The sequence below is a fragment of the Odocoileus virginianus genome, chromosome 17, assembly GCF_023699985.2.
Source record: "Odocoileus virginianus isolate 20LAN1187 ecotype Illinois chromosome 17, Ovbor_1.2, whole genome shotgun sequence".
Lineage (NCBI taxonomy): Eukaryota > Metazoa > Chordata > Mammalia > Artiodactyla > Cervidae > Odocoileus > Odocoileus virginianus.
Window position 1 is genome coordinate 37,423,732 of NC_069690.1, and position 17,950 is coordinate 37,441,681.

General features: G+C 55.2%; 2 protein-coding genes across 2 annotated transcripts in view; both read right to left on the reverse strand.

Annotated features, from left to right (window-relative positions):
* Positions 1-17,950, reverse strand: part of SRCIN1 (SRC kinase signaling inhibitor 1) — a 71,156-nt gene that overhangs the window by 11,430 nt on the left and 41,776 nt on the right. The window contains 12 exon segments of the mRNA XM_070479367.1: positions 17-163; positions 5,132-5,284; positions 5,580-5,734; positions 7,552-7,786; positions 8,234-8,299; positions 8,301-8,481; positions 8,805-8,952; positions 9,071-9,201; positions 15,488-15,663; positions 16,783-16,970; positions 17,261-17,304; positions 17,557-17,649. Of these exon segments, the coding sequence (XP_070335468.1) occupies positions 17-163; positions 5,132-5,284; positions 5,580-5,734; positions 7,552-7,786; positions 8,234-8,299; positions 8,301-8,481; positions 8,805-8,952; positions 9,071-9,201; positions 15,488-15,663; positions 16,783-16,970; positions 17,261-17,304; positions 17,557-17,649 (1,717 nt within the window).
* On the reverse strand, positions 1,064-4,573 carry LOC139039109 (uncharacterized). Its single transcript, XM_070479368.1, has 3 exons — positions 4,490-4,573; positions 3,227-3,366; positions 1,064-1,932 (listed from the first exon to the last, which is right to left on the reverse strand). The coding sequence occupies exons 1-3, from the start codon at positions 4,494-4,496 to the stop codon at positions 1,153-1,155; spliced, it is 927 nt and encodes a 308-aa protein (XP_070335469.1). The 5' UTR covers positions 4,497-4,573; the 3' UTR covers positions 1,064-1,152.

Here is a 17,950-nt window from a genome sequence, read left to right on the forward strand (position 1 = left end):
TGGTGCCTAGGCCTACCTGCTGCTGGGCCTGGATCCTCATGTACTCGGCCCTCTGCTTGCCATGTTTGCCTTTGTCGGGGCTGCCTGCCTGGCCCTGGGCCGCCTTCAGCCGAGAGGCCCCTGGAGTCACCACCTTCATGGGGGGCACGCTGCCACCGCCGCTCTGCACGAAGAGGAACAGAGTCAGAGTTGGAGATGGGATCACACAGGCGCCCTAGGTACAGTAGGCCCTCTGAGACCTGGAGAGCCCTCCCCAGAGCTTCATACCCCCATCCAGGACTCAGGCCCACTCTCTGAGGCCAGGGTTAAGGCTTCCCCGCAGGGGAGGGGACAGAACCCCAGCCAGATTCCCATAAACTCCCAAGTGAGAGCTCTTTGGTGGTTTCCTTAGGTGGCCCAGGGGCAGCTGGTGCCCTTCTGGGGGTACCGTTTTTAAAGGGAGGGTCCCTGGCATCATCCTCACTCCTGGCAAGGGGCTCCATCCTGGGTCCTGGAGAACACACCCGAGATTTGGGAGAGGGGTCTTTATGAAAGTAAAAGTTGCTCAGTTTTGTCCAACTCTTTGCGACCCCAAGGACTATACTGTCCATGGAATTCCCCAGGCCAGAATACTGGAGTGGGTAGCCTTTCCCATCTCCAGGGGATCTTCCCAACCCAGGGATTGAGCCCAGGTTTCCTGCATTGCAGGTGGATTCTTTACCAGCTGAGCCACAAGGGAAGCCCAAGAACACAGGAGTGGGTAGCCTATCCCTTCGCCAGCGGATCTTCCCGGCCAAGGAATCGAACCCGGGTCTCCTGCGTTGCAGGCAGATTCTTTACCAACTGCGCTATCAGGGAAGCCCAGCAGTCTTTATAATTGCCACCAAAGTAGGATTGGCAGCCCCAGGCCCACACTTTCCTTTGAATGGGAGGATAGGGGCGAAGTTTCCCTAGAGACGGACAAGTCCAGCCCCATTGAACAACTCCAGGGACCAGGCCTGCCCAGAAGGGCTTTGGGGATCCAGAAGCGCAGGCAGAGAAACCACAGAGACAGAGAAAGTCAGACAGGAGAGGAGAAGGGGAGTGTAGGGATGGAAAAGGGGGAAAGAACTTTATTTGTTGGTTTACAGATACAGAACAAAGGGGAGAGGCCCTGGTCCCCACCAGGGCTGGTTAGGCTGATCCCTGGGCAGGCCAGCTTCCCAGCCTGCCAGGGGCTTTGCCTGCAAACCCAGCCTGGCACCAGGCTCCCAAGAGGGTGGCGGGGCTGAGAGAGGCCAGTAGGCAGAGGGGAGCTGGCATGGTGCTCCTGCAGACCCCGACTCCCTCCAGCTCTGAAGACAGAGAGACTGGAGCAGGAAGACAAGTGGAGAGGATGAAGTGGCAGGCAGCCACCTGGGGGCCAGGGGGCAGAGGTGGGGGGCTGCCAGGGGGCCCCGTGGCAGAGGCCATGCCCATCTGGCTCAGAGTGGCTTCCAGCTCCCGGAGTGTCTCCTCCAGGCTGTCCATCCGCTGGGTGATGGCAGCACGCTGAGCCTTGTGCTCCCCACTGCAGGGTGGGGTGTGGTGCCCAGAGTCTTTGTGGGTCTCCTCTGGGGAGGTCTCCGCAGTGGAGGGTTCTTGGGTCCGCTCTAGGGCAGGTCCCCAAGGACTGGGGATCCCAGCTCCTCCCCTTTCTGGGCTGCAGTCCCCTGTCACCAGTGTCTTCAGGGCCGCCCCTTCCTTCTCTAGCATCGGGCTGTTCCAGGCCTGGGAAGCTGCAGCCACCACCCCTGGCGGGGCTGGTGGATTATCCTGGCCCAGGAGGCCGCTGGCCAGGGTCCGGGGTCGTGGGGTGGGGGTTGTTCCAAGACCAGGTTCCTCAAGCCTGGTCTCTGGTGGGGAGGGAGGGTGGGGGGCACATTCCGTCAAGATGATCCGGGGGACAGAGAAGGGCCTCGGGCCTGCGGCAGCCTGAAGGAAGAAGAGAGATGAGGGAGGGTGTGATCCCTGTAACCAAACACCCCCGAGCTGGGAGGCGGGTGCATGTGGGTGAGCCCAGTCCCTTCCTGTTGCAATGGGGAAACTGAGGCAGGGGAAGATTCCCAACTGAGTTCACCCAGCAAGTTAGAGGCAATGCTGGACTAGAACTCAGGCCTCTTTTCACCACACTCTATTGTCTCCACCTCCTGGCAAAGATGCCAATTTACTTAGAAGCACAGATGCGTGCGTGCTAAGTCACTTCAGTTGTGTCCGACTCTTTGTGACCCTGTGGACTGGGAGCCTGCTAGGCTCCTTTGTCCATGAGGATTCTCCAGGCAAGAATACTGGAGTGGGTTGCCATGCCGTCCTCCAGGGGATCTTCCCAACCCAGAGACTGACCCCGAGCTTCTGACGTTTCCTGCATTGGTAGGTGGGTTCTTCACCACTAGGACCACCTGGGAAGTCCCACTATACATGTTTACTTCTCAGCAGCCATGTTAAGTTCTGGGAGCAGGTCTCATGGTTACTGCCAGGAGTTTGCCTGTCTGTGCAATGGGGTAACAATAACACAAGGCTAGTGGAGGATGAAGTGAGCTCACGTCGGCATGTGCTCGGAACAGTGCCTGGCACGGTGTAAGTGTTTGATAGATGTTAGCTATTCGTAACATAGAACTGAATGTCCGAGGCCCGCAGCCCCATGGGGGTGGAGACCAGGTGTTGGCCTCTGGCCTCAGAGCATGGGTCTGACATCCTCATCTTAGACCAGATTCCTCATGCCCACCCCCTACTTCTGAGCTTTCTCTGAGGGCTTCACAGCCACAGTGGGCAGGGCTTGGCCAAGTCCTCCGCTGCACCAGCTTGGGCAGAGCTAGAGCACCCGCCTCTGGGTGAGCACCCCTGGCTCTGGCTTTTATGGGGGCACAGAGAGAGGCCCCCAGTCACCCCTACCCCAGTCAAGTAAACTCTGGTCTAATTCTGAGCAGTCTTATACCAGGAACTGCCACATACGCCTTCATCTTTAATCCTTTCTGTTCCCCATGAAACAGCTACTATTCTTATCACTTTACAGATGAGGAAACAGGTGTGTGAGGGGGTGTCTTGTAATTTACTCAAGATCACTTACCCACAGCTAGCTAGTGGCAGAGCCAGGACTTGAACCCAAGAACTCTGACTCCAAGTCCAGTGCTCTTGCCACTAAAATGAGTCATGAGGAGACATGTGGGGGGCAGCAGGGACCCCCAGCCCCCCTCCCAAGGGAACCCACCCAGCTCTGCCACCTGCTTACCTGGATGCGGGAGGTGCAGACTGGGAAGGCAGTGAGGGCGACCCACCCGGCTCCACTGCCTGATGGCTCCTCAGGATGCAGGGGGGCAGCCAGCCCAAAGGGCCAGTGGAGGGGCTCTGCCCGCTGGACCCCTTCAGGAGCTTCCAGGGCCAGAAAGGAATAGTGGCTGGGTGCAGCGTGCCCAGGTGCTGAGGGCACAGCCGGCCTAGCACAGCGCTGCCACACCACTCACCCCCAGACAGCTCCTTGGACTGCTCTGTGCCCATCCTCTGACCAGCAGACAGCCTGTCTACCTGTTCACTGCCCATCTGCTCCCCCGGCCAGGGAGCCAAAGCACCACCAGGCCTCAAGCCAGGCTAGAGATCAGGTGGCAGCCAGCAGTGTGGGCCCAGAGAGCCAGACAAGACAGGTGACCACGTGTGTGCCTCCCCAGACCAGAGGCCCTCCTGCTCCAACCTGACTGGGCAGAGGGAGAGATGCTTAGACCACTGCCCCCCGACTCCCCCTCCCCAAGCACAGTCCCCTGGGGAGCAGACAGCAGGTCACCCACAAATTCCCAAGAAAGAATAAAAAGGAAATAAGTGCAGCAGGACAGCAGCAAGGACTGAAGTTAGAGTGAAGGTAGAACTTCCCAATGCTGAAAGACGGAACCAGCAGCCAAGGAAGCGCATGGACTTCTTCCATCCCAAGCTCTCTGACCAGGTGGGACCATGGGTTGGGGAGAGAGGCTGTAAAGGAGCCTTCCTCCTGGGTGTCCTGGCCCCCAGCACAAGGCATAGATTCTAGGCAGAGAAACAGCCCCCGTCTGGCACAGGCAGCCGAGTGGGGAGATGGGGGCAGGGACTAGGCAAGGCTTCAAGACAAAGTCAGGTTTTGAGCTGGGCCTAAAGTCATGTAACAAGCAAGATCCAAACTCCAATCTTGGACCCAGACAGAACCTGGGCTTCGAGCCAGACCTAAAACTCTAGCTCTAGATCAGAATAAAGTACCCAAGCCACCAGGGGCCAGGCGCGGAATCAAAGCCTGTAAGGAAATGCAGACCCAAGGGGCCACCAGATGCCAGGCTGCTGGAGTCTCGAGAGGGAAGGAAGGGTGATGCTCCTGTCCTTGGAGCGGGGAGGGGTGGTCCACGGGGTGAGGTTGTGGCAGTGGTGGGACTCGGGCACATGACACGTTCTGGTGGGTTAGCGTGAGAAGTGAGGAGAGGAAGCGTGGAGGCACAGGCAGAGAGAGCGCTGTGAGAGGTGGGGGGCAGCCCGTTACCTTCCATGGAGGGCCCGGGGCTGAGCCCCTGGGGGGCCCCAGGTCCGGGGGGGACAGCAAGGTGGGGATCGGCTGGCGGCGGGGCGTGGGGGGGAGGGGAGACACTGAGCTTCTCTCAAACACCTGGGGAGCAGAAGGTGCGGGCAGGTTTGGAGGAGGGGGCACGGGGACCGTAGCCTCACTCATTGGCCCCTCATCGTGGCCACCGGTCACTCTGCCCTGCGATTTGTCTCTTCCCAGAGGCCCTGGTGGTGCAGGTCTCCAGCCTCTCGGGGAGGGGCGCTGAGAACACTCGAGTCTGGGGGACTTACAGCTGGGAGGGGCTCAAGGCACATGGATGGAGGTTGTTAGAGCTTCCTTCTCAGAATACTAGGGGGTGGGGTTGCAGAGCAGAGGAGGTGTCAGGGCAGTAGGGATCTCAGAGATTGCAACGAAAAACTCAAACATGCAGGGAGGGATTTACACTCCCTCCCCCATTGTACAATGGAGAAGAAACTGGGGCAAAAAGGACAGAATCCGGAACCAGCCTCAGGGGGGAGCCAGGAATCCAGCCCCTCATCCTAGCCTGGGCACCCCACCCTGAGATCCACATGGTGGGGAAAGGGGGGTGCCTGGCTGATGACCTGGGGACCCCTGACCCACCTCCAGCTCTGCGATGATGCGGTCCTCATCGTCCTCATCCTTGATGGCAGAGGCCATGATTGGGGGTGTGGAGGCGGGGCGGGCCACCTCGGACACAGTCCGGCGCAGCTTCACCTGGGGCTTCTGCACCTCCAGCTCCTCGGACTCAGCCTTCTGCAAGGCCCAGGCCTCATTAGACCAGGCTCTGTCTGCCTCCAGCCAGCTCACCTCTTAGGTCCTATCCCTTCCAGACTATCTCCCACCTGCCCACCCAGCTCCACATCTGCCAGGCCCCTTCCCATGGAGGAAGCACGAGCCAGAGGCAGAGTCTCCACTGGCCAGCCTCCTTTCTTTCCTTCCACTTCCTCTGAGCTAGGGGATCACTCCAGAGGGTCTCCAGAGGTCCTCTCAGGCATCCCTCCCACTCAACCCCCCGTACCTGTCCCCTACCCAAGGTGGGGGGTGGTACCTTGATGAAGGCCGAGTCCTTCTTGCTGGTGACCACAACCTCACCAGTGCGCGTGGTGGTTAGGCCATGGGAGGAGGGGAAGCTCCGGCGGGGAGGGGGTGGCGGGGGTGACTTGGAGGGCTTCTCGGTGCGGTATCGGGGCACTGTCAGCTCATCTGTGGGCAGCCAAGGGGCTGGGGGTCAGAGGACCCATAACCCTGGAGTCTGTGCGCCACATCTGACTTCAACGTTAGGGTAAACCTGGCTTCCTCCTCCAGGGAGGAGGAGAGGGGAAATCTCGAGGAAAGGACACAGGCCCCCTCCTCCTCCTCTCCTCCCCCCCATGCAATCCAGCCCCAAGCCCTGTCACTCCTTCGCTTACAGCACTCTCATCCCTTCTACTCAAAGCCTGGTCCGGGGACTGGCAGCACCTGGGAGCTTGTTGGAAATGCAGAAGCTCAGGCCCCACCCCGAGCTGCTGAGTCAGAATCCACGTGCCAGCAGATCCCGGGTGATTTCACGTGCACATTCAAGTTTGAGAATCGCTACTCTAATCCACCACTTTCCCACCCACCCCTCAGCTCTGCCCTGGCACAGATCTTCATCCTTCCTCCATCCAAGAGAGAGAGAGAGTAGTTAGTACTATTGCAAGAGTCTGACCCTGCCCACCAGGCTCTCCCTGCCCCCAGTTCTTCCTTGGGGTGGGGGCTATTTCCTGGGCAACCTGCAGAAAAGTCACTCAAGCCTGACATTCCTCGCCCTTTGATCCCCCAGTGAGTCCCCACAACCCCAAACCTCCGTGCCTGCCAACCTTTCAGGTTCAGCTCTGCTTGCTACTCTCGGGCCTGGACCCAGCTGGGCAACACCAAACACATATCTCCAGGCATTGGTACATGATGTTTCTCCCTGGAATGCCCTCTCTCACTGGCCAGAGAAATGCAAGACTCCAGTGAAAAGTCACCTCCCATGAGAAGGACTTCCTGCCCTCTCAGGGTCTCCTGTAGAACACCATTTAGCACCTGCCTCCTATTTCTGGTTTACACGCTGGGTATGGCCTGGGACAGATTACTTAACCACATTGAGCCTTAGTGTCCTCACCTGTAAAATGGGAATAATTACTGTATCCACCTCCTGGACTTGTTGCAAAATTATATGAATTAATATACAGAAAGCATTTGGGGTTGTTTTTTGCTGCACAGTAAGTGCCTGATAAACACAGATGTTAGTATTATTCTCCTACTACACTTTAAGCTCCTCGAAAGTAGTCATATCCTTATCCCCAGCACCTAGCACACGTGTGCATGCATACTAAGTCACTTCAATCGTGTCTGACTCTTCGCAACCCTATGGACTGTAGCCAGCCAAGCTCCTCTATCCATGGGATTCTCCAGGTAAGAATACTGGAGTAGGTGGCCATGCCCTTCTCCAGGGGATCTTCTCGACCCAGGGGTTGAACCTGCATCTCTTATGTCTTCTGCATTGGCAGGCGGGTTCTTTACCACTAGCGCCACCTGGAAAGCCCTAGCACATAGTGGGCACTTAACAAATATACAGGTGGCAAGGATGAATAAATGAATGAGTGACAACTGCCGTTTCCTATTCGGGTTTCTGCTTCCCCTGTGAGCTCACAGGCTTGGGGAGCACAGGACCCATGTCTGCATCACTCAGTGCTGCACCCCATCTCAGCACAGCCTGGCTCCTGGCACACAAGCTTGGACAAAACGTGCAGGAGGACGACCCTCTGTCTGAGCTTTCTCATCCTCCCAGCATGGTCCTCTCAGCAGCCGTGGGAAAATCCCTGGATGCAGTCCAGGACTATCCCATCTGTCTCAGTCTCCCCTGAGTGGCCAAGGGTCAGGCCAGCACCCCACCTTCTCTAATAGCCCACCCACAAATATTTTCACTCCCAAGCACCTCCCTCATCAACCTGAGAGTTCCTGAGGCTGAGGCTCCCCTCCTCTGGGCTCTTTGCAACCCCCTACCTGCCCCATACCTGAACCTCTCCTCCCACTGGGCTCCGTTCGGGGGGCTGCCTTCTGGCCGTGGGGGGTCTTGGGGGGCTTGTGGTCCGGGGTGGGGGCTGGGCCCGGGTGGGCCTTGCTCGCACAGTCTAGGTCAGGGATGGCCTTCAGCAGCTCCGCCTGTGTCTCCTCCAGCAGCCGGTTGATGTCCTTGGCGCTGTACTGGGTCAGGGCTGCCCGCTTCTCCTCCCAGTCCCGCTCGGCAGCCTTGAGAGGAGGGCCAACAGTCAGCACTGAAGCAGCTGCCCTGCTCCTGGACTTCTGGGGCCTCAGCCACACATGCAAGGAATGCAAAGGAAGCCTTCCATTTGATCCGAGCCTCGGGCTTCTCTTGAGTATTACATGCCTTTGCTGCGAGCCTGGAATGCCACCTTCATAACCAAGTACTCTCAGGAGAAATTTAGACCTGCTTTTAGGCATTCTATTCTATTTCATTGAGCACATAATTTTTTCTTGTGCTAACCCCACACTGCCTTGATTATCACAGGTTTATGATATGTTTTCCTGCCTAGCAGGACTGATGTCACCCTCAGTACACTTCTCAGATTCCCTTGTCCCCAAGGAACAAGTCCCTACGTGTCGGCACTGGCCAACATAGGTCGGTGGTGAGAATGTGCGAGCCTAGCTCCGGCCCCCCCATCCCGGGCCCAGCACCTCAACAGACACAGCCTTGTCCACGCTTCTCTTGCCAGGAGCGTCCAGGCCTTTGGTGGGGTTGCCCTGCCTTGGGGGCTGGAGGGGCCCCCTCGGTTGGCCCACTCAGCTCGTGGAGGTTCAGCGGAGGGCTAGGGGGTGGCATTTCGAAGTCTAAGCTCTTGTTGAAGTCCGTCTCGGCCGTCATCTTCTTGGGGGACTGACTCAGGAGGTTGCTGGGGGGTGGCCACACACCCTCGTCCACTTGCCTGGGGTGGGAGAGTTGGGGGCAGCTGTGAGGTCAGCAGAGTCGTGGCTCCCTGGGAGGGAAGCCTAGCTTGGGGAAGGCGGGGTGTGAGGGGGGCTCTGGGATCTTGCAGGACAGATGGAAGGGCCTGGGGAGGGGTGACTGCATCTGGGAAATGGGAGCGCCAAGCCTGCAACATGCAAGGGGTCACAGGTCAAAGTGCTGGGTCACAGCCAGTCAGCACACCGCTGACCTCTGCAGGGAGTCAAAATAAGGGATCTGGGCCCGGTGTGTGACCCCATGGGAAATCGCAGGTCAGAGATAGGAGGTCAGGGATAGAATGACCTTCGGATCTGGGCCAGGGTGTCCGTGACCCCCCGGCACCGCTTGAGTAGCCCATCCAGGCGCTGGGGCTCCTCCTTCAGGAACTTCACCGCCTCCACCTCCACACGCAGCACTACCCGCATCTTGCTCTGCAGGCCTGGGAAGTGAGCTGAGGCGAAGGGAAGGAGTGAGCAGGAGGAGGGAGCAGCTCTGGACAGCGGGGAGGACAGGCAGTGGGGTGGGGGTGCAATGCCTTGGGTGGGGCTGGGGGGTGCCCCGAGGCTCACCCTTGAGTTCGGTCAGCGTCTCCCCGAGCTGCTTCAGCACCAGCGCCTTCTCTTCCAGCTCAGGCCCGGGCACCAGTCGGTGGTTGTGGGACACATCCCTCTGGATCTTCTCCACCGACTTCTCCAGGTCACTGCAGTCACAGAAAGACCCTTTCAGCCCCTCTGGCCCCAGCCCAGCCCCCTGAAACTGAACAGCTGGGAACAAATCAGGCCACTGGTCAGATCAAAATTAAAAGCCATCCACCAGGCCACAAGCCCAAGTGAAATCAGAAAGTCAGACCTCAGAGATGAGACTTCAGAAGCACTCCATAACAGGTGCCCCAGGTCCCCGTGTTGAAGTTCTCATCTTTAGCAGTATCAGCCAGAATCTCCCTCCCTAGGACTCACATCTTCTGATTCTCATTAGCCAAGGACACAGCAGAGAAATTGGCAGCTTTTCAAAGAACTGGAGGCAGGTGTGTGTGCCCCTAAGCGCCTCTTCTTTTTTCGGGGAAGCGTCCACCTTTTCTCAAATGATCCAGACACTCAGCCTCTTTCCTCAATGACAAAGCTGCTTCCTATTTTCAGATGGCTTATGCTGAGCTTGTGTCATTTTAACACCCTACATCTTTCTGAAATGTAAATCAGACCAAGTCACCACCGCCTGTGTTGAACCCGAAATGGATCCCGACATTCTGAGGCTAAAATCCAAACTCTTCAAGTGCAGCCACAAAAGGCATGAGGGTAGTAGCTGAAAACTTGGGTCTGGAGTCAGACAGATTCACATTCCAACCCGCACTCTGCCTGACCCAGAAGAGATCTTGGAGAAGTTACCAACTGTCTCCAGATCTCAGTTTCCTTATCCCCAGAAAATGCGGATGGTAAGAGTTCCTCCCTCCTGGGGCCACTATGAGGATTAAATGAGCTGAAAAGCAATTAAATGAGCTAATGCATGGGGTCAGTCCCTGGGGGCTGCTCTTAGTTCCTCTCTAGCCAAATCCACTTCCTCTCCATCTGGTTTGCTTCTGTTTCAAACCATCCAGAATTTCTCTGAGGTCCTTGTATGTGCTGCTCTCCCTGTTGGTTGTTCTTGTTTGCCACACTAGGTCTCCACTGCGGCACGCAGGCTTAGTTGCCTTGACCAAGGATCAAACCCAGGCACCCTGCATTGGGAGCGTGGACCTTATCCACTGGACCACCAGGAAAGTCCTTCTCCCTGGGCTTCTATAATGCCATTTCCTCTGCCCAGAACATTCCATTACCACCATCTCCCCACCCCCCCCACGCACATGTGTAACTAACTCCCACTCATCCCCAGGTCCCAGTGGGAAACTCTCCCTTTACACTTGGTGTTCGGGGTCTGCTTCCTGCCTGGAGCTCCTGTTTGCTGGGCTAAGCAGCTCTAGGGAGAAAATAAGATACCCTGTCTTTCTGATTCATCTCTGATTCCCAGCACCTGGCATGGTGCCTGGAGCAGAACAGAGGTCTGGTAAGTAATTATGGAAGGAATGAATAAGTGAAAGAAGGCGCTACTGCCCAGGTAGGTCATCCCAGTTCTGCACCTGAGTCACTCATATCCCTGACCCACATGCAGGACGTCACATATATTCCTGTCAAATCCCATCTGTTGGATTTCAGCTCAACAATCCAGGGAGGAACAACTTTTGAATCTCAGTTCTACCATCCAACAGATTTGCTCCCCCTCAAAGCTCTGTGTCATCAGCAAAACTTATCAGCATGCTTTATATATCTTCATCCAACTAGTGGGCGAAAAAACAGACCACACTGGAGCCAAGGCCAAAATTCTGTGAGTCAGCACTACCAGTTAAAGAGGTATCTTGTACTAAGTGCCTACAGCGTGCCAGGTGCACATTCAGCCCCTCACTTTATCCTCACAACAAATCCTGGGAGTGGGAACCATTATTATCTCCAGTTTACATACAAATAGTAGCTCAGAGTAAGAAATAGAGGAAAACAATAGAATGGGAAAGACTAGAGATCTCTTCAAGAAAACTGGAGATACCAAAGGAAATACCAATGGAATCATGCAAAGATGGACACAATAAAAGACAGATACAGCAAAGACCTAACAGAAGTAAAAGAGATTAACAAGAGGTGGCAAGAATACACAGAAGAATTATACATAAAAGGTTTAATGACCCAGATAACCATGATGGTGTGGTCACTCACCTAGAGCCAGACACCCTGGAGTGCAAAGTCAAGTGGGTCTTAGGAAGCATTACTATGAACAAAGCTAGTGGAACAAATAGCTCCAGCTGAGCTATTTCAAATTCTAAAAGATGATGCTGTTAAAGTGCTGCACTCAATATGCCAGCAAATTTGGAAAACTCAGCAATGGCCACAGGACTGGGAAAGGTCAGTTTTCATTCTAATTCCAGAGAAAGACAATGCCAAAGAATGTTCAAACTGCTGTATGATTAAGTTCATTTCACATGCTAGCAAAGTTATGCTCAAAATCCTTCATGCTAGACTTCAACAGTACATGAACTGAGAACTTCCAGGTAAAAGGTAGAGGAACCAGAGATCAAACTGCCAACATCCACTGCAGCATAGAAAAAGCAAGGGAATTTAAAAAAAATCTACTTCTGCTTCATTAACTACACTAAAGCCTTTGATTGTGTGAATCACAACAAACTGAAGAAAATTCTTAAAGAGATGGGAATACCAGACTACCTTACCTGTCTCCTGAGAAACATGTATGCAGGCCAAGAAGCAACAGTTAGAACTAGACATGGAACAATGGACTGGTTCAAAATTGGGAAAGGAGTATGTCAAGGCTGTATATTGTCACCCCACTTATTTAACTTACAGAGTATATATCATGTAAAATGCTGGGCTGGCTGAATCACAAGCTGGAATCAAGATTTCTGAGAGAAATAACAACAACCTCAGATATGCAGATGATACCACACTAATGGCAGAAAGTGAAGAGCCTCTTGATGAGGGTAAAAGAAGACAGTGAAAAATGAAAGTCACTCAGTCATGTTAGACTCTCTGCAACCCCATGGACTATGCATTCCATAGAATTCTTCAGGGCAGAATACTGGAGTGGGTAGCCTTTCCTTTCTCCAGAGTATCTTCCCAACCCAGGGACCAAATCCAGGCTTTCCACATTGAAGGCGAATTCTTTACCAGCTGAGCTATCAGGGAATCCCTAGATAGAGAATGAAAAAGCTGGCTTAAAACTCAACATTCAAAAAACTAAGATCATGGCACCTGGTCCCATCACTTCATGGCAAATAGATGGAGAAAAAGTGGAAACAGTGACAGACTTTATTTTCTTGGCTCAAAAATCACTGCGGATGGTGACTGCAGCCACAAAATTAAAAGATGCTTGCTCCTTGGAAGAAAAGCTATGACAAACCTAGACAGCATATTTAAAAACAGAGACATTACTTTGCCAATAAAGGTCCGTATAGTCAAAGCTATGGTTTTTCCAGTAGTCACATATGGATGTGAGAGTTGGACCATAAAGAAGGCTGAGCATGGAAGAATTGATGCTTTTGAACTGTGGTGTTGGAGAAGACTCTTGAGAGTCCTTTAGACTGCAAGGAGATCAAACCAGTCAATCCTAAAGGAAATCAATCCTGAATATTCACTGGAAGGACTGATGCTGAAGCTGAAGCTCCAGTCCTTTAGCCACCTGATGCAAAGAGCCTACTCAATGGAAGAGGTCCTGATGCTGGGAAAGATTGAGGGCAGGAGGAGAAGGGGACAACAGAGGATAATATGGTTGGATGGCATCACCAACTCAATGGACATGAGTTTGAGCAAACTCTGGGAGATAGTGAAAGACAGAGAAACCTGATGTGCTGCACATGGGGTCACAAAGAATCAGATACAACTTAGCAACTAAACAACAACAAGCAGCTCGGATACTAAACTACATTCCCCAGCCTCCTTTGCATGTAGAAGTGCCATTCAAATAAGGTCTAGCCAGTGGAATATGAGTGGTAGTGGTACATGCTGTTTCCAGGTCTGGCTCTCTAGAGTCCTCCTATGTAAGCTCCTCCATACTCATTTCCCCGTCCTGTTGGCTGAAAGACAGTGACCCTGAGGGTAATCTTGGAAGGCACATATCGAAGACGTGCCTTATTGGAAGACACTTATTTCCCCTACCCTGGGCCCCCGAATGACTGCATGCAGGAAAGCCACTAGGCCCCCCCCAGGCTCAATGAGCACCTCAGTCCTCTGATTGTGCAATCTGCCAAAGTTTGGGGGCCGATAACCTGAGCAGACTCTGCAAGAAAGTCCAAACCAGCGCAAGTCTAGACACTGGGGTCAGAAAGTGGTGGGGTTTTCCAGACCCAGGTTTAGTTCTGAAACAGTTGAGAGGTGAGGATCAGGGCAGAACCACAAAATGTGAGGTGGCGCAAAGCAGAATGAAGATTTTTTTCCCCCTAGTATAAAAATTAAGAATTTCAAGATAATGACAGCAGAGCATTGAGCCAAGGACGGGCCCGCACAAGCACGAGGCCCTGTGTGAGTAACAGGTCACAGCCTGTGAAGCTGGTGCTGGGCTGGGCTGCGTTACACTCTGGAGGTCAAAGGTCTCAGTCAGCGGAGCCTGCCGCTAAGGGCAACATCTAAACAATGTGCTTGGCTGGAGCTAAGGTGAGTAAGCCAAGCTGAGTGAAGCACAGAATCAGCTGTGACTTCCAGCAAGATGCCAGGGCAAAAGGAAGGGGTAGAGTGAAGCCAAGGAAGTGGACAGAGGCTGGTAAGCTAGAGCAGGGGTATGGATGGGCCAGCAGGGCCATCCAATCCCGGGGAGGCTATGGAAACCAGGCAGGGAGGCCCCTCCTGGTCAGACCAAAGCCACTGCAGCACTGATGTGCAGCCCAGTCCAGATTCCACCCAAAAAGTCACCTTCGAAGTAGATGGAGAAGCCTGCCAGAAGCAATGTATCAGCCCCCAAGTTCTCTAAAGTGAGCAGTCAGAGCAATGGGTTTGATAGCAGGGCAACACATAGGGAGACTGGTATTCCTGGAGAACTGAGGCCCCAGGAGGCTGAGGACCAGACACTCATATGACAGGAGCATAAATACGTTCTTTCATCCTTCCTGCCTCCTCTGTACTTTTATACTTCCTTTTATTTTCCTTTAATGTCTCAGTAAAGTTCCCTTTGAAAATTCCAATCCAGTTCCTCTGTGCTGAACAAAAAAGGGGGAAAAGAGGACAGGAAAGTCAGGTAAATGGAATTCCCTGGGTGAGGGGGGATGGTAGCCATCCGTCTACTTGGAGATCTGACGGGAGCTGTCACTCAGCTTTCACACCAGGGGTGATGCAGTTGACTGCCACGCCAGCTTATTTCCAAGTGGGATGGCCCCTTACTTCATCTCGACCACAAGGGGTCATGGGAATCTTGCCCTGTGCGTCACTGAAATGCACATGGATCTACAGGCTGTGTGGGCCCGAGGCTGAGGAGCAGGGATCCTTCTCAAGGAGCCCCTTGCAAGTGATACAGCCAATTATGACTTTGGTGAGAAAGCTGGGCTCCTCTGAGCAGTCTTCCTTAGTTCTGAGTAGTTGACCCGTAGAAGCCAAAGCCCCTTCTGGAAAGAATTGTGAAAAGCTTAACCTTGGGCACAGGTGTCGAAGCTGAAGCACAGAGATGGGCAGAAACTGCTCTGATCACCCAGCTGCTCAGAGCTGGAGCTGGAGCTCGGGCCCCTCTGCCCTGTGCCAAGAGGGAGACCAGGCGGAGGAGCAGGGTCTCTGTCTCAGACTCAGGGACTGACCAGAGAAAGCTGCAGGCGTCTGGGGCTGCTCACTCAGTGGATGGACAGCGGAAGACAGCCTCTCCTTGCAATGGTGCCAGACAATCGAATCTTGGCCAGACAGCTATTTACTAAATTTGGATCAGAGAACTGTCTTCTGTTAACCCTTCCATGTCTAAGTCTTTGGGGGCAGGGTGTTCTCTATTCCCGGAGCCCTGTTTCAGCGGCAGTAGGATGAGAGGAGGGTTCTCCTTGGCTATATCGGGTCTAAGAGATGGTGGTGAGGGTGGCAACAGTGACCAAGCTGGCCCACCGCAACTCTACTCGAGGATCAGTATGCAAGGATCACAGGCCAGAACGAAAGCAGGCAGAAGACAGAATGAAACCGGGCATCTGGAAACATGAGAGTAAGGCTGCAGGCCACGGGGAAGCCGGACCTTGGACCATTAGGGAGTGAGACCACAGGAAAAGCAGGCATCAAGCCAGAACAAAAGAAAATAGGACTCCTGACAGATGGTCAAAGGTTTGTGGGTCACAGAGACATCAGACCACAGAGGAGACGAAAATCAGGCTTCGGAACAGACCCACGTCACCTGGGAGTCAGAAAGAAGGGAGTTGCGCCTCCCCGTAATACCAGGTTGCGGGCCACCGAGGCCGCACTCCCAGCCCTCCCCGCAGCCGCTGCGCCCAGCCTCACTTGAGCTGCTGGGTAATGAGCTCCTCGTCGTTGAGGTAGCGCAGCCGCTCCTCCTCCACTAGGGTGCGCTGCCGCTGCAGCGGGTCCTCCTGCCGCCGCGCCGCCTCCGACACGCGCATGCTCAGCTCCGCCTCCGTGCCCTTCAGCAGCGCGCGCAGCGACTCCAGGTTCTGTAGCTGCGGGACGCAGATGGGCCGGTGGACGGGGGTGGGAGGGAATGGAGGCGCGCTGCGGGGAGAGGACTGGGAGGAGGCGGGCAGAGGACAGCCCGACCGCGGGACGAACTCCACAGACGATACTGCTGCTCGGCTGTGGCCGTGAGCAGCAGCGAAAGAGTGGGGTGGGGGTGGGGCACAGGCCGAGGGTTACTTTCTGGGGAAGCATAGAGGCAAGAGGAGAATGGCTTGGGGATGGTGGAGGGAGGCAGGAGTGCCAAGTTGGGCCGTGCGGAAGGTGCGGCTGCTTGGCTGTGGCAGTTAGCTGCAGCGAAGGGGTCGGGGGAGGAGGACAAGGTTTCTTTCTGGGGAAATATCTTAGAGGCTGGAGAACGGGGTAGGGGATATTTGGGGGCAAGAGATGACCCTACCAGGGCCCTGCCCACCTTGGGGCTGCATGGCTGTGGCTTCGATGAAGGACTCAAGCACTGTGGTTTGACAGTTTCCTTGGCTGGGACCGGAACATAACTAACACTTGAACCTAGTTCTAAGGCCGAGTGGAGGCAATGGTGGGGGGAGCCGAGATCTTACCCATTGCCCAGATGGCAACTCTCTGCCCCCTCTCCAGCCTGTCTCTACTCATTATTCTCACCTGATGGGCCCCGGGGCACTCTCGAGGAGCGGGCACAGGGATGCCAGGCTCCTGACTGGTAGGACCATCTGCCAAGCAGGGCAGGCTGGGGAAGGCTGTGTGGGCTCAGGAAGGTAACGCTGAGGGGATCTGGGGGAAAAGCTTCCGCCCAAGGGAGGGGATGAGAGAAGGGAAGGGACTGGGACTGCCCTGAGGGATACTGACAGGAGGAGGGGGCTCAGTGGGGTAGGCTGGGGCTCCAGGAAGGCGGGAAGGATTCAGGGAAAGGGAAAGAGGGCCCACAGGGGGACACGGGCCAGGGGTGGTGGCTTGGTGAGGGACTAGAGATTCAGCGAGGTGACGGGAATTCGGGGAGGGTTTCGGAGAGCAGCTCAGTAAACGGCGAGGGACTCGGGATGGGGCAGACTCTTGGGAAGGAGTTTCGGCAAGTAGGTGGGTTCTGGTAGGGCGTGGTTTGAGGGGGCGGGGCCCCGGAGAGGTGGTGGTACCTGGAGCTTTCGCAATTGCTGAAGCTGGCTGCGCAGGTCATTCGTGCTGTTTTGCAGGCCACGCAGGTGCAGCTGCATCTGCAAACGGTTGATGGCAGTGGGCTGCCCCGCAGGGGTGCTGCTGGCCGGAGGCGGGGGAGGGCCGGACACTGGGGTGGCCCCGCTGCTCCGGCTGCCTGACCCACAGGCTGCAGACAGGGACCACAAAGATGGGAGAAAGGGAATGAATCGTGAGCTGGGAGAGATTGGGGTAAGATCTTCCCCACTCGTGGCCCCACACAGTAGCCAGGGAGAAGCGTAGCTCTGGCTCCCTGCCCCAACCAGTGGTCAGCCTTTCTGAGGGGAGACATCTCAGGCTAAGGTGACTACTCATTTACCCATTGAAGCCTGGTGATGTAGCCCCTTTACAGACTGGGAAAAGACCAGAGAGGCTAAGACAGGGCAAGGACCTCTGGGGGAGGAAGAAAGGGTCACTCACGTGCTGAGGGGGTGGCTGCTCCATTGGAGCCTTCAATCTTCTCACTGTGGTACAGGGAAAAGATAGCCATCACGGGGTCCAGGCTGGCCCCAGACTGTCAAAGCTGGGTGAGACTTTAACGTAAACTCTTCCAGTCTCCTGGTCTCAGGATAGAGTGTCCGAGAAGGGAAGGGATTCACCCAGGGCACCATGACGAGACATGGGCAGGGCTGAGCCCAGGGCTCTTGCTGCTTACTTTCCCCTCCTCTTGCCCCAACCACAGGCCTTTGGCAGTGGTGTTGGGAAAAGAACCTCACCTGGGCGTCTCAGGCTCCGAACCTCTCAGTAGGGCACTCTGCACCAGGCCTGTGAGGCTGGCAATTTGCTTCTCCATGGCCTCCATGCGCTCCCTAGGGAAGACAGTGGCCTTGATCAACCCCATCTCTGGTCATGGGGTCCCTCCTGCCCAGCCCCCCTCTCCTAAGATTGATAATTAGAGGAAAACCATTTCCTCCTCAGCCACCAGCACACAGACAATTCAAAGGGCCTCAACACCTAAGGATCAAGTCCACAGCCCTCCCACACACCTAACACTGGAAATGCCCTTCCCCATTTGACAGTCTGGAGAAGGAAATGGCAACCCACTCTAATGTTCTTGCCTGGAGAATCCCAGGGACGGAGGAGCCTGGTGGGCTGCCATCTATGGGGTCA

What these genes read in the sequence shown, in the direction of transcription:
- LOC139039109 (XM_070479368.1), bottom strand. An exon ending in TCTGCACCTCCCGCATCCAG is followed by an intron (nt 1,933 to 3,226) that starts GTAAGCAGGTGG and finishes TTCTTCCTTCAG; the next exon opens with GCTGCCGCAGGCCCGAGGCC.